Source organism: Hemitrygon akajei, chromosome 21 (assembly GCF_048418815.1).
Source record: "Hemitrygon akajei chromosome 21, sHemAka1.3, whole genome shotgun sequence".
Lineage (NCBI taxonomy): Eukaryota > Metazoa > Chordata > Chondrichthyes > Myliobatiformes > Dasyatidae > Hemitrygon > Hemitrygon akajei.
This window is the reverse complement of record NC_133144.1, coordinates 28,947,325-28,960,695: the sequence shown is the minus strand read 5'-3', so window position 1 is coordinate 28,960,695 and position 13,371 is coordinate 28,947,325. Positions and strand designations below refer to the sequence as shown.

The 13,371-nt window shown below is 41.1% G+C and overlaps 1 protein-coding gene across 2 annotated transcripts in view; it reads left to right on the top strand.

The window, feature by feature from the left end:
* Nucleotides 1–780: 780 nt before the first annotated feature.
* The window catches only part of pkma (pyruvate kinase M1/2a), a 37,619-nt gene continuing 25,028 nt past the window's right edge, over nucleotides 781–13,371 (top strand). The window contains exons 1-2 of one of the 2 annotated variants that reach the window (XM_073025056.1): nucleotides 781–915; nucleotides 12,210–12,391. In XM_073025056.1, the coding sequence (XP_072881157.1) occupies nucleotides 12,229–12,391 (163 nt within the window). In that variant the 5' untranslated portion in view covers nucleotides 781–915; nucleotides 12,210–12,228. The remainder of the gene's footprint in view (nucleotides 916–12,209; nucleotides 12,392–13,371) is intronic. The other variant, XM_073025055.1, reaches the window with a different exon arrangement.

Genomic DNA, 13,371 nt, shown 5'->3' with positions numbered 1-13,371 from the left:
CAGAAGTGTGAGCTGGGAAGGTTGAACTTGAAGGAGATTTTGGGGTTAATGGCAAGATTCTTAGCAGTGTGGAGGAACAGAGGGATCCTGGGACTCAAGTTCACAGATCACTCAAAGGTGCCATGTAAATTGTAAGGTGGTTAAGAAAGCACATGGAGTGTTGGCCTTCATTAGTTGGGAGACTGAGTTCAAGAGATAATGTGGCAGCTCTATAAAACTTAGTCAGAAATTTCATGTTAAATTCTGTATTCATTATAGTAAGGATGTGAAAATTTTTGAGAGGGTGCAGACCAAACTGACACATAGATGAAAGAGAAATGTAAGTTATTGACTATGTAGGAGGAAAGGATTAGACTGAACCTGGAGTAAGATAAAAAGGTTGGCACAACATCGGGAGTCGAAGGCCTGTACAGTTCAATGTTCGCTTATTTTAAGTGTGAAAAGAATACAACAAAATATTTAATATTTTAAAACAAAATGGAAATTCTAGCTGCTTTGATATTCTGCCGCAGAACACGCAAACCATCTCAGTTCCCAATTTAGCCCGATCACGTGTACATGAGTACACTCTCCCTATTTGGCAGCTGTTGCGTTACCAGCTTATAATAAAATCCATCCACTAGAAAATATAGTTCCTTTTAATGACTCTATACCAATCAGCTCTTTGAAAATTGTTAACTTTAAGACGTTTCAAACACCCTTTATTAATTAATGAGTCAAAGGAAAAAAAAGTTATGCTTTTTTTTGTGTGGGTTCGCCAACCGGCGAATGGATAACCGCAGCTGGTCCTCCAAGAGTGAAACTGCTGGTCCTCCGGTAGAGCTCCGCGCGGATTCCCTGCGCTATATCAGGAACTGCAGAGACGGGAGGCGGGCACTTTGTCGGAGCATCTTGGCCGGTGGGCGCTTGAGAGAGGTTTGTGTCGGTAAAGTAGCTGAACATAGGTGGGTAGGTAGGTGGGTGGGGGGGATTCAGGCCGGGTGGGATCGGCGTGCACCACGGGTGATGGAGCCATGGGCTAACGAGGGTGGTTGTGCCCCGGAGACAGTAGGCCTGCCTGGCAACTGAGGAGGTGACCCAACCTGAACTGGGCCAGCCGGCTCCACCTTCACAACCCATTCATAGTTAAACTAGGTTATAAATGTCCAAATGATATTTTAATCTGATTTTTATAATATGCTCTGAAGTTCTAGCTATTTTCATATCTCGGTCGTAAGGGTTTTATTACGTTATAAATAATTCGTAGGTTTCGTTTTAAATTGAATTATTTATATGTAGGTCTTGCTTTCTTTCTATTACTTTTCAGCTCATATTCATTCTTCTTGTGACTTTTTTTCGTTTTAATCTGTATTTGTATTCTCCTACCCCTCTTCTGAGAGCTGCAACCTTTCTTCCTTGAAGGGCAGCAGTCGTCCTGCGGTGGGTTACTCGCATGTAGCCAAGGCTCGTGAGGATTGAGGTTAGCACTTATAAGCATCCAGAGGTTCTAAGAAGCTTCAAATATAATTTGCCCTATTGATCAATTCTTTTTTTTAAAAAAAATATTGTTATCCGGTGCTCCTGTTCTCCAGTGGAAGCAGCTTTTGTCAGGCCTATTGTAGAATCAGCTGCCCTTGAAATGCACTTGTTACGCAGTTTTATTAAATTCGTTTCAATTCGCATTTCCTTTTAGTTCGTTAGTCACATTACTGAACCTCATCGGAGCACTTCTAGATTTTTTTTTTACGCCTTTACTAGAGACCAGCCCGCTGCTTAGCTTAAATTAAATCTCCGGTAACCGGAATCTGCCTGAGCGGGTGGATCTCCTTACCAATGGTGAAGGCAGCAATAATGACTGCTGGTGCCCAGCAACGTGATACCTTGGCGCCGGCGAAGCAAGACTGAAATGAACTTTGAAATCGAATTACCCAGCTAGCTTCTCTTTTGGAGACAGATCCTCGCTCTGACCCAATGATTTAGCTCTCTCCCAAGAAGAGAGTTTTGTTTTAAAAAAGCCAGTGATTTGAAACTTCAGGACATGTTCCTCTATTAAAGATTCTGCATCATTTAAAAAAAAAGACCATTTTTATTCGTTGCTCAATCCTAGAGAGGCCGTTATAAATCCGTTTGTGTAGGAACGCATTCCGATTACAATTCAAAGCAAGTTTGTATAACTTTATTCTGCGTCTTTAAACGTCATTGGGAATATTGTGTTTGTGGGGCTGGCACAAGCGGCACTAGGAACTGCAGCGTGGCTTTACGATGATGCAGCCACAGACTTGTCCTAATGATCGTTGGGACCCGAGAAGCTATCGGTTCAAGGATCAGTGCAGGTTGCTGCAATTCTTTCTGTTTCTGGGGAGAGGGAAGATGGAACCCATAATTGATTAATTGGTTGAGATTTGAAAGCAGAATGCCGGTTGCAGACGCCATGTTGTCCATTCTCCGGGTGAAAGAAGGGGTGGGTGCGAGGCAGTTCAGTGGTTTGGGAAATTTCCCACTCTCTCAATTCGCTATTAAGAATACTGATTTGATTAAGCGCATATAATTTTGAAATGTGTCGGTTGCCGTTTTTTCTTGTAAGCTTTTGAGCAATTTCCGGAGTGATTCATATTTTCTCCTGTGATGTCATTGTATGATTCTTTCCAAACCCCTCACTCAGTCCAATTCTGAATGCGAGTCGGACGGCACGTACGCGATGTGCCACTGCGACGTGACTGGCACATGGCTTGAGACGCTTCTGCAGCATTAGTCCCAGCCAGTCATTAAATAATGGGTAACATAACAATAAAATTCTGCTTGATGTCTGAAATGATAACTCTGGAAACGTTGGGGTCACCTAGCATCTGTGAAGAGTTAGCGTTCGGATTGGTGGTGGTTTGAAAGGGTCAAAATTATCACAGAATGGTACAACCTTGTCGTGCTATTGTATCTATTAACACTACTGGGAAAGCTGTTTCCAGCGTCTGCTTATTTTTTTTCCGTGTTCCCCTAGTTCCTTTCTGTTTTGTATGTCTTCTAGTAATTTCCATGTGCATATAATCAATATTTGATGGGAAATCTGTGTTTTAAGCTGAGAACTATGAATTTTGGAGTAGAACTAGAGTTTGTAATTTTAAGAACTACATTATTATATCGTCTTGTATTGTCCCAAGTTATCATTTGCCACTGGGCAGGTTGCCTGGGGTTTGGTTTTATTGCATGGTAAAGGTTGCCCTAATCTCAGTAAATATCTCTTAATATGCTGGAAGAGTTGAGTTATAGCTTAGTGTCTAAATGGTGAAGCAGCTCTGTATATTTAAGAGCTTAAAATTACTTTCATAGATAAGCAGACCACACCCTGATTCAGAGAAGAGCATTTGGTAATCAACACAAATGCTGTTCTCAAAATCTCAGCAAAATCACTAATTTTTTATTATTCCATACGTACTAGGCCCAATTTAAATGCATATTCATTATTTGTATTAACTACATGTCATTTGGAAGCAATTCTACAATCAATAATTTGTTGGTTGATGCAGTTACTTAATCTCTTGGATTTTTTTTTGGATTTTATTTTGAAAATGCTCATTTGCTCTTTACCACAATTGGAAATGCTCCCTTTTCTACTAACATTTTTATAACTGTGTCTCAACTTGGTTGACTTCTGTTTTGGAGAGGAAGTAGATTTGCTGTTCATTCATTGGTGCATATTGTTGGCTACAAAGCTGCTGAGGGATGAATTATCAAGACTGACTCTGGCATAGTTTATTTTTCTTCTGTAGTCAGTATTTTAAGGGTGTTTGTAATGGAGCTACTGGCAAATAATTGGAATGTTTTGTGATGGTGTGGAAGAAAATGAATTGTTAAAGCATAAATCTCAAGATATGGTCTCCATCACCAGAACACAAGTGCGAATGAGCAAGGTTATTCTTTTGTTGACTTTGGAATGGAGTGTAGAAGTAAATTCTTACTTTTGTATAAAGATAGCAAATGCTGGCAATTTTATCAAAATTGGGATCTGTTATTTACATGGAGTGCTGGCACAAGAAGGCAGTATTCATCAAAGACATCATCCAGACCATGTTCTTTGATCTGTTTGCATGTGACAGTGGCCACGCCCTGGTACAGCTCTTTGACAGTTTGGCTCAACCAGCTGAGGGCAGCTGGTGGGACTCATGCCCTGGTGAGATGGTGACTCTGGCGGGCTGGATGGATGAGAGCAACAGTGAGATGTAAAGCCCAGGATGGCAGCTCTGCAACACTTTGTGGAAAATGAATGGGCATGGTAAAGCACAGAAGAAGTAATAGTCATATACTGCAACCAAGCAAGACCCCAGTTTGTGACGACTATGCACAACACAAGACCCAGACTTCTAAGGTCAAGGGGGTAGAACTGCCCCAGTTCAACGGCTTTTCCACTAAGAACTCTCCTGCGCGTCTCCCATCATTGTTGAATAGGACAGACAACCAACCTTACATAGTTTGACAATAAGCATCTCAAATTTAAAGTATATTTAAGTTGCAAGAAAGGTGGGGTGTGGGTTAGAGGATGAAAGGAAAAGTGATGGGGAGGAAACCTAGAGATTAAATGGCATAATGGTGGCATAGTTTGAAAGATGTGGTAAAAGAATGTCCAGAAGGCTGTAAGTGGCTGAAAATTTTAAATTCAGAGCAGAACGGGAAGAAACTGCAGTAGAGGATGGTATTGCACCACCTGAGGTTGCTGCGTTGAATGTTCTGAAGGCTGTAATGTAGCCTAATGGTTAGCATGATGCTATTGCAGCTTGGGGCTTTGGAGCTCAATTCCAACATCTGTAAGGAGACTGGATGTCCTCCATGTGAAATGTGTGGGTTTCCTCTGGGTGTTCCAGTTTCCTCCCACAGTCTAAACTCCTGCTGGTTGTTAGGTTAATCGGTCATTGTAAATTGTCTCATAGGTGAGGGTTAAATCGGGGAGGGGGTGTTGTTGGGCAGTGCGGTTCAAAGGTCTGGAAGGGCCTACTCCACACTGTATCTCTAAATAAATATCTCCTTTAGGATATAAGATGCTGTCTTGAGATTTTTCACTGAGGTTTGGAGCAGTGTAAGTGAGCAAAAGCGGAGGTTAGACTGGGATAAAGGATTGAAGTTGCAGACGTTGTGGATTTTCACAGCAATACCCAGTAGGTTTGCTTTTAAATGTAGAGCAGACCATGTGAACACTGTAGCATACTAAATTAGAAGTAGAATTAATTGTTGCTTCATCTAAGGCCATGTATGAACTCCTGATGTGAAGTGGTAAAGGGGCAGGTATGCAGTGCCTGAAGTGTGAGAGGATTGAGTAGCTGAGTCAACAGCATCATGCTCTGATCATGCTTCCTCCCCCCCCGGCTTCTCAGTGCACGTTCTTGAGCTCCACGTTACTTGAACATTTCACTTGTCATCATTGACCACAACTATATAAGTTTTATTTTTCAATGCCTACATTGTCTTTATCTGCCTTATTCAATTTTACTGTTAATCATCTTTCAAGGTCTTCAGACTCTGACCTTTTGGTTATCTTCAATTTTTTTTAACTCCACCTCCTAGTGGCTAGTGACTGCTGTCATTTTCTCTGACTGTATATTTACAGCCCATGTTTTTTTTGGGGGGGGGGGAGAAAAAGTATTGGTTGTGAATATAGAATTGGCATCTCTTTATTGCTAGATTTGAGAATGATTTATAAACAATCTTTAAATGTGAAATAAAACTTGACTCTCCTAATCAAATCTCTCTACACTCTGGCCACTTTATTAGGTGCACCTGTACACCTCTATCTAATATCTAATCAGCCAACCATGTTGCAGCAATGCAATGTATAAAAGCATGCAAACATGGTTAAGAGGTTCAGTTAAGAACAAATGTCAGAATGGAGAAGAAATATGATCTAAATGATTCGGACTGTTTAATTACTGATGGTACTAGATGGAGTGGTTTGAGTATCTCAAACTGCTGATCTGGAGTTTACACACAAGTCTCTAAGAGTTTGCAGAGAATGGTGCAAAAAAAAATAAATCCAGTGAGCGGCAGTTCTGTGGGTAAAAATGCCATGTTAATGAGAGGTCAGACTGGAAGGTGACTACCTCAAAATAACCATATCTCACAGCAGTGATGTGCAGAACATTGCAGAATGCACATCATGCCAAACCATGAAGTGGATGGGCTACAGTAGGTAACAGTTTAGCAAAACTAGACAGATTAAGATTAGATAAACATCAGCTAGTCTAGTGAATTGTGATTTATTTTTTGCTGTAACAAGCAGATGGTAGGGTCAGAATTTGGCACAAACACCATGAACCAACCTTGTCAAATGTTCAGGCTCGTGATGGTGTGGGGAACGTTTTCTTGGCACACATTAATACCAGATTAGCATCATTTAAGTGCCATAGCATAGCTGAGTATTGTTGCTTACCATGTGTATCCCTTTATGGCTACAGTCTACCCATCTTCTAATGGCTACTTGTAGCAAGAAAATGCATCATGTCACAAAGCACATATAATCTCAAACTGGTTTCACAAACGTAACATTGTACTCCAGTGGCCTCCATAGTCAACAGATTTCAATTGAATAGAGCATCTATGTGGTGGATGTGGAAGATTTACCGCATGAATGTGTAGCTGACAAATCTGCAGCAACTGTGTGATGCTATAATGTCAACAGGGACTAGAATCTCTAAGGAATGTTTACAGTATTTTGTTGAATGCATGTTATGAAGAACTCAGACTGTTCGGGAAGCAAAAGGGTCCTACCCACTATTGGAATGGTGTACCTAATAAAATGACTACTGAGTGTATGTTCTCTGCTGATCTGAGATGTTAGTTTTTTCTTGGTAAATGTTGTTTCACAGTAATGTTCTAGACCAGCTGCTTAATCTAGTTAGCACCCCTCTAGAGATTCATTTGCTTGGTATTGTTGCCTTGCGTTTTGCTGGCCTTCGACTTCTGTTAGGCTGGCAGAACTGAAACTTACAATCATATTTAAATTTTCTTAATGCTCTGATCCTGCCACCATCTCCAGCGTGAAAAGGTGAAGAGGCTGAAGTTGTAGTCAGAAATAGGGGATATAGGGTTTTGAGTAACCTGACTTTATGAAAGGTTTTGACAGGAAATGAAATTTGGAACATGGAGTATATTCCATACTGAGTCTGATTATTTTAAAGGGCTCACTTAAGAGGGGAAAAAGGGGTAGGTAATGTGAATGACAATTCTATAAGTTATAAGATAAGCAGGCAGATTTTAGAATGGAGCAGGAAATACAGGGTAGTAGTTATGGGTGATTTCAATTTCCCTCATATTGACTGGCATCTCCTGAGTGCAAGGGGGATAGATGGGGCTGAATTTGTCAGGTGTGTTCAAGAAGGATTCCTGACACAGTTTGTGGACCGGCCGACAAGAGGAGAGGCTATACTGGATCAAGTTCTGGGTAATGAACCTGGCCAGGTGACAGACCTCGTGGTGGGGGAGCATTTTGGTGAGAGTGACCACAACTCCCTTAACTTCAGCATAGCTATGGAAAGGGATAAAATCAGATGAAATGGTAAAGTGCTAACTTTGAAGGGATGAGGCAAGAACTAGCAAGAGTAAATTGGAAACAGATGTTCAAAGGGGAAAGCACAGAAGTAATGTGGGAGAAGTTTAGAGACCACTTGAGCTGGGTTCAGGATAGGTTTGTCCCACTGAGGCAAGCAAAAAAAGGTAAGAAAAGGGAACCGTGGTTGATGAAATATGTGAAGCAACTCGTCAAGAGGAAAAAGTAAGCATATGTTTTATAGATAAGATGCAGGAAGTAGGAGGGGCTTATGAGAAATATAGGGTAGCCAGGAAAGAGCTAAAGAAAGGACTTAGGAGAGCTCAAAGGGGGCATGAGAAGGCCTTGGCATGTAGGATTAAGGAGAGCCCAAATGCGTTCTATGCGTATGTGAAGAATAGGATGAGGAGAATGAAGGTGGGACCGCTAAAAGATAAAGAGGGGCAACTTGTGCCTGGAGGCGGAGGAGGTTGGAGAGGTCCTAAATGAATTCTTCAGTATTCACAAGTGAAAAAGATCTTGATCAGGATGAGGTTGAAGTAGAGCAGACCTGTGTGCTGGACAGTGTGGAGATTAAGGAAGAAGTAGTGCTGGATCTTCTTAAAAACATTAAGATTGATAAATCCCCAGGGCTGGATATGATACACCCCAGGTTGTTGTGGGAATTGAGAGAAGAGATCACAGGAGCATTAGCCATGATCTTTGAATCCTCTTTGGCTGCAGGGGAAGTGCCAGAGGACTGGAGAATGGCAAATGTAGTTCCCTTGTTTAAAAAAGGTAATGAGGAGAAACCTGGGAACTACTGGTGAGTCTTACATCAGTGGTATGCAAACTACTGGAAAGGATTCTTAAGGATAGGATCTAGGAGCATTTGGAGAAGTAGAGTCTACTCATGCATAGTCAACATGGCTATGTGAAGGGAAGATCATGCCTCACGAGCCTGATTGAGTTTTTTGAAAAGGTAACAAAAGAAATTGATGTGGGTAGGGCAGTGGATGTGGTCTACATTGACTTTAGCAAAGCATTTGACAAGGTCCCTCATGAGAGACTCATCTAGAGAGTCATGAGGCATGGGATAAGTGGAACCTTGGCTATTTGGATAAAAAATTGGCTTGAAGGAAGAAAGCAGAGGGTAGTTGTGGAAGGAAAGTATTCTGCCTGGAGGTCGGTGACTGTGGAGTGCTGCAGGGTTCTGTTCTGGGACCCCTGCTATTTGTGATTTTTATAAATGACCTGGATGTAGAGGTGGAAGGATGGGTGAGTAAGTTTCTGGATGACATGAAGATTGGAGGAGTTGTGCATGCAGCTGTATGTAGGTGGTCGAAGGTTACAAGAGGATATAGACAGGCTGCAGAGTTGGGCAGAAAAATGGCAGATGGAGTTCAATCCGGACAAGTGTGAGGTGATGCATTTTGGAAGGACAAACTAGAAGACTGAGTACAGGATTAATGGTCAATTACTTAAGAGTGTGGATGAACAAAGGGACCTAGGGGTTCAAATCCATACATCCCTCAAGATCGCTACACAAGTTGATATGGTAGTTAAGAAGGCCTATGGGATGCTAGGCTTCATTAACGGGGATTGAGTTCAAGAGTAGAGAGGTTATGTTGCAACTCTACAAATCTCTGGTGAGACCGCACTTAGAATATTGTGTTCAATTCTGGTCACCTCATTATAGGAAGGATGTGGAAGCTATGGAGAGGGTGCAGAGGAGATTTACCAGGATGTTGCCTGGATTGGAGAACAAGTCATATGAAGCAAGGTTAGCAGAGCTGGGACGTTTCTCTTTGGAGCGTATAAGAATGCGAGGTCTACAAGATTATGAGAGGCATAGATAGGGTGGATAGTCAGTACCTGTTTCTCAGGGCACCAATAGCTAACACCAGAGGGCATATGTGCAAAATTAAGGGAGGGAAGTTTAGGGGAGACATCAGGGGTAAGTTTTTTTTTTACACAGAGGGTTGTGAGTGCCTGGAATGACTTGCCAGGGATGGTGGTGGAGGCTAAAACATTAGGGGTATTTAAGAGCCTCTTGGACAGGCACATGGATGAAAGAAAACTGGAAGGTTATGGGGTAGTGTGGTTTTAGTACTTTAAGGATTATATGGGTTGGCACAACATGGAGGGCCGAAGGGCCTGTACTGTAGTGTTCTATGGTTCTATGAGGGACTTTGGAAATGTAGCTAGACTGGAAAAGCTGGGTGGTGGTTCTTGGACAAGAAGCTGCAAGAGATATACAGGAAAAAACAGTGTGACTGAAGTAGGGTAGAATAAAGGTGATTAGTAAAAGAACCAAAACTGCTGTGAAACAGTTGTTGGTGTCTAGAATGTACAATATGCAAGGTGCTCAAAAATATCTGTTGTGTGATAGGAAGATTAGGGGAGCTGGATTGTTCCTGCAGTGAGATGGTATGCACTTGGAGTGAAATTCAAAAGTAGCTTGTTGCTTTTACCCTGTATTTCTTGCTAATGCTTTTAACATTCTGTCCAGATTTTCAGTCGTCATGTGAGTGGTCTTTGGTGTGAAATGAGTCTTGTATTCTCATTTGATATTTGTGTCTGTATACTTTGTAGAAAGAAGGGATGTTGATCTCTGCTAAGCAAAGGCTATGATACCGTAGATTCCGGACTACAGAGCGCACCTGATTAAAAGCCGCTGGCTCTAATTTTAGAAATAAAATCAATTTTTTAATTGTAAAGGCCGCACCGGATTTTCGGCCGCAGGTGTCCCACGTTGTAATATGAGATATTTACACAGAAAGATATTACACGTGAGGATTTTTTAACTTTTAATTAAATCCATATGGTAACAAAAACAAATACATATTGCAAATGCTTTTTTTCGAACCGTGCCCGTAACGCGGCTACTTTTAAATATACGTTGCGTATACTTCTTTACTGAACAACATTCCAATATCTCCTAACGACTGGTAAAAAATATATATACTGCAGCCTACCAGGAAAAGTTATTGATCGCCTTTAACTTAAAAGCAGCGTTTCGCTCCGCCGCTCGACCCCCGCCTTTCCGTTTATCGCAAACGGCATTTGTCCCACAAGACACCGCGAAACCGGGTGTGACGTCATAGCATCCCGCGATGTAGTACAGAAAACAAATATAGTTAAAACTCTTCTAACTTTAACTAGAAAATGAATTACTAAGCGAAAATATTATAAACTAAATAACTGCCATAAGGCAGCACAATGCTTCGAGTGTTTTCCATGTTGATGAGGGTGAGTACAAATGACTGATTTACAATAATTTAATTGTGAAAGTGCGCTTGATTTATCGTACAATTTCATTGGACCTCTGTGAACTACTCATCAATTTTATTGGTCTACTGTTATGAGGCAAAATGTTTACGAGGCGGCATGAAAAAAATCATGTATTAGCCGCTCCGTATTAAAGGCCGCAAAGTTCAAAGCTGTTCAAAATGTGGGGGAAAAAGTAGAGGCTTAAAATCCAGAATCTACGGTATATCCTTTTGCTCTGTAGCATTGTCAGTAACTGCCATACAAACATCAAGAAATGCTCAATTCAAACTGGGATGACTTTCTTTCAATGCCAGCAGTTTCATTTTATGCTTTCTGGATTAAATCATTGTTTCCCCTTGCATAGTATTGTTGGAGATAGTTTGGCTGCTGCAACCTGACCAGATTGAGATCTAGCTAGCTCATTGTGGATCAACTCAGCCCTTGTTGGGGAGGTAGTCATTGTGAGACCTTTGAGACTGAATATCTAGAAATTCTTCAGTATTAAAAGAAACTGATTTAAAAACAAAATTCAAACAGTTTGAGCACCTCTTCCAATGTTTACTTGTTATTTTAAATGAAGTTATTAATTTTCTTGCATCATGAGATCTACAATATTAACAAAAGTCAGTAATTTAACAATTCCCTTTCTGTTATGAACTAGGGCAGTTGGGTGCTTGCACCTTTGTGTAGCTGTTTTTTTCCAAAGAAAATCTACATTGCTATTTATTGTTTTTGTTTGTTTGCAGAATTGATGGGTGTGTGGTTTTAAAAAAAACCAACATTCTGACTTTTAGGGTAATACACAAATCCTAAAGGAACTCAGCAAATTAGTCAGCATCTGTTGATGGGAATAAACACTAATGTTTTGGAGCTGAGGACCTTCACTGAGACTGAAATCTGTGGAGGTTGAGTTAATGGACAGGACAACCCACAAATTATTTGTTTTACCAGTCCTGTTGAAGGTTCTTAGCCTGAAATATTGATTGTTTATTCCCTTCCCGTCAGTGGTGCTTGATTTGTTAAGTAAGTTCGTCCAGTGTTTTGTGTTTTTCAGAATTCCAGCATCAAGGTCGTATTATTGACCAACCACTGCATCGGGCAGATGGGGATTGTCTGCCATGGTTGGCAGCTCATCTAGAAACTCTGATCTCAAACTCCTGTTGCCTTGCGGCTATATCCGCTCATGGGGAAGGCTTTGGGAGTAAACATGGTGGGGGGGGGGGGGGGGGGGAGTCCTTAATCTTAAATTCATCGCTGACTAGTAACTCCTGCGATGCTGCTGGTACCACACTGTATTGGTCTCTGTTGTCCCTTTGGGTTCATCAGATGTGTGGAGAGGGGGATGTTCATACATGGGCAACAGCTTGCTCTGCATATTGTACTGCCCTGGCTTGCATATCTGGAGACCTCACTGCATGGCTCAGGTTGATGTTCTCTTTTTCCCTTCCAGGGTAGAATCAGCAGCAACCATGCCAACCTCAAAAGATGCGCAGCACGAAATGGGAACAGCCTTCATTCAACGGCAGCAGCTGCATGCTGCTATGGCTGACACTTTTCTGGAGCACCTGTGCTTGTTGGATATAGACTCTGAAGCAACAACTGCTCGCAACACTGGCATTATTTGTACCATTGGTAAGCTTACAGAAAAGTCAAAGCTTTCTGCACGACAGCATTGGTATACTGTTGTTTGAAATTAAAATCCATATTTGATGACAGTTCACTGACTTTCAGCTGCAAAATATTTATGTACAGGATTGTGCTATATTTAAACAAAGTAAATTGTTTATATGCAACACTCAACTTAGGATTAGACGAATTATTTAGAAGATTTGCATGTCGGCTTTAAAATATATTACTATTGTCTTTATGAAAGAGTGGAGTACAGAGTTGGAGTGTAGTTCAGCAAAAAAAAGTGCAGACGCTAGGGTTGTATAGAGGGGAACTTGGTTGAAGTTTTAGGGATATTAAAAAGCACCCAACGTAGTACAGGTTGACCACCAGAAACGTGGAATGATTGGAACCTGTGCAGTTCCAGCCTAATGATTTTTGTCAAATCACTGGTAGTTAGGTTGGAGTTTCCTATATATTTGTGGTGTTTGCACTTTACATCACGAGAATCACTTCCTTTCTTCAATGAAGACAGGACGGGCTTGATTCGCACATGTTATAAAGATCAATGCAGAATAACACAGAAATGACTTCTTTTAAAGACCGTTCCAACAGCTGATTTTGCTAATTGCGCTACCAAAACAGTGGCGATGGGTTGGTGTGGCGATGCAGGAAATTTGAACTTGGGCTGCTAATAATTGTCAGAATTGGCATGGAATCTGATTGCTGGAATGGAAATGGTTGATGTGTATTTCCTTATTTTGTTAATATGAGAACTTGGAAGTGGTCTTGTAAACGGAAAATTCTATATGAGCATCGTGGATATTTGAAATTATTTCTACAAATAGTAATAAAGTTTTAATGTTGGGCAAATTTATTGGAGGATGTTGGTCAAGGCAATATGGGCTTGTGTATCTAAATGGATTTGATTTGCCCATCTTCTCAATGATTTCTATAATTCATTTTATGAATCTCACAAATGTTCTCACTCCAATTCATCTGTG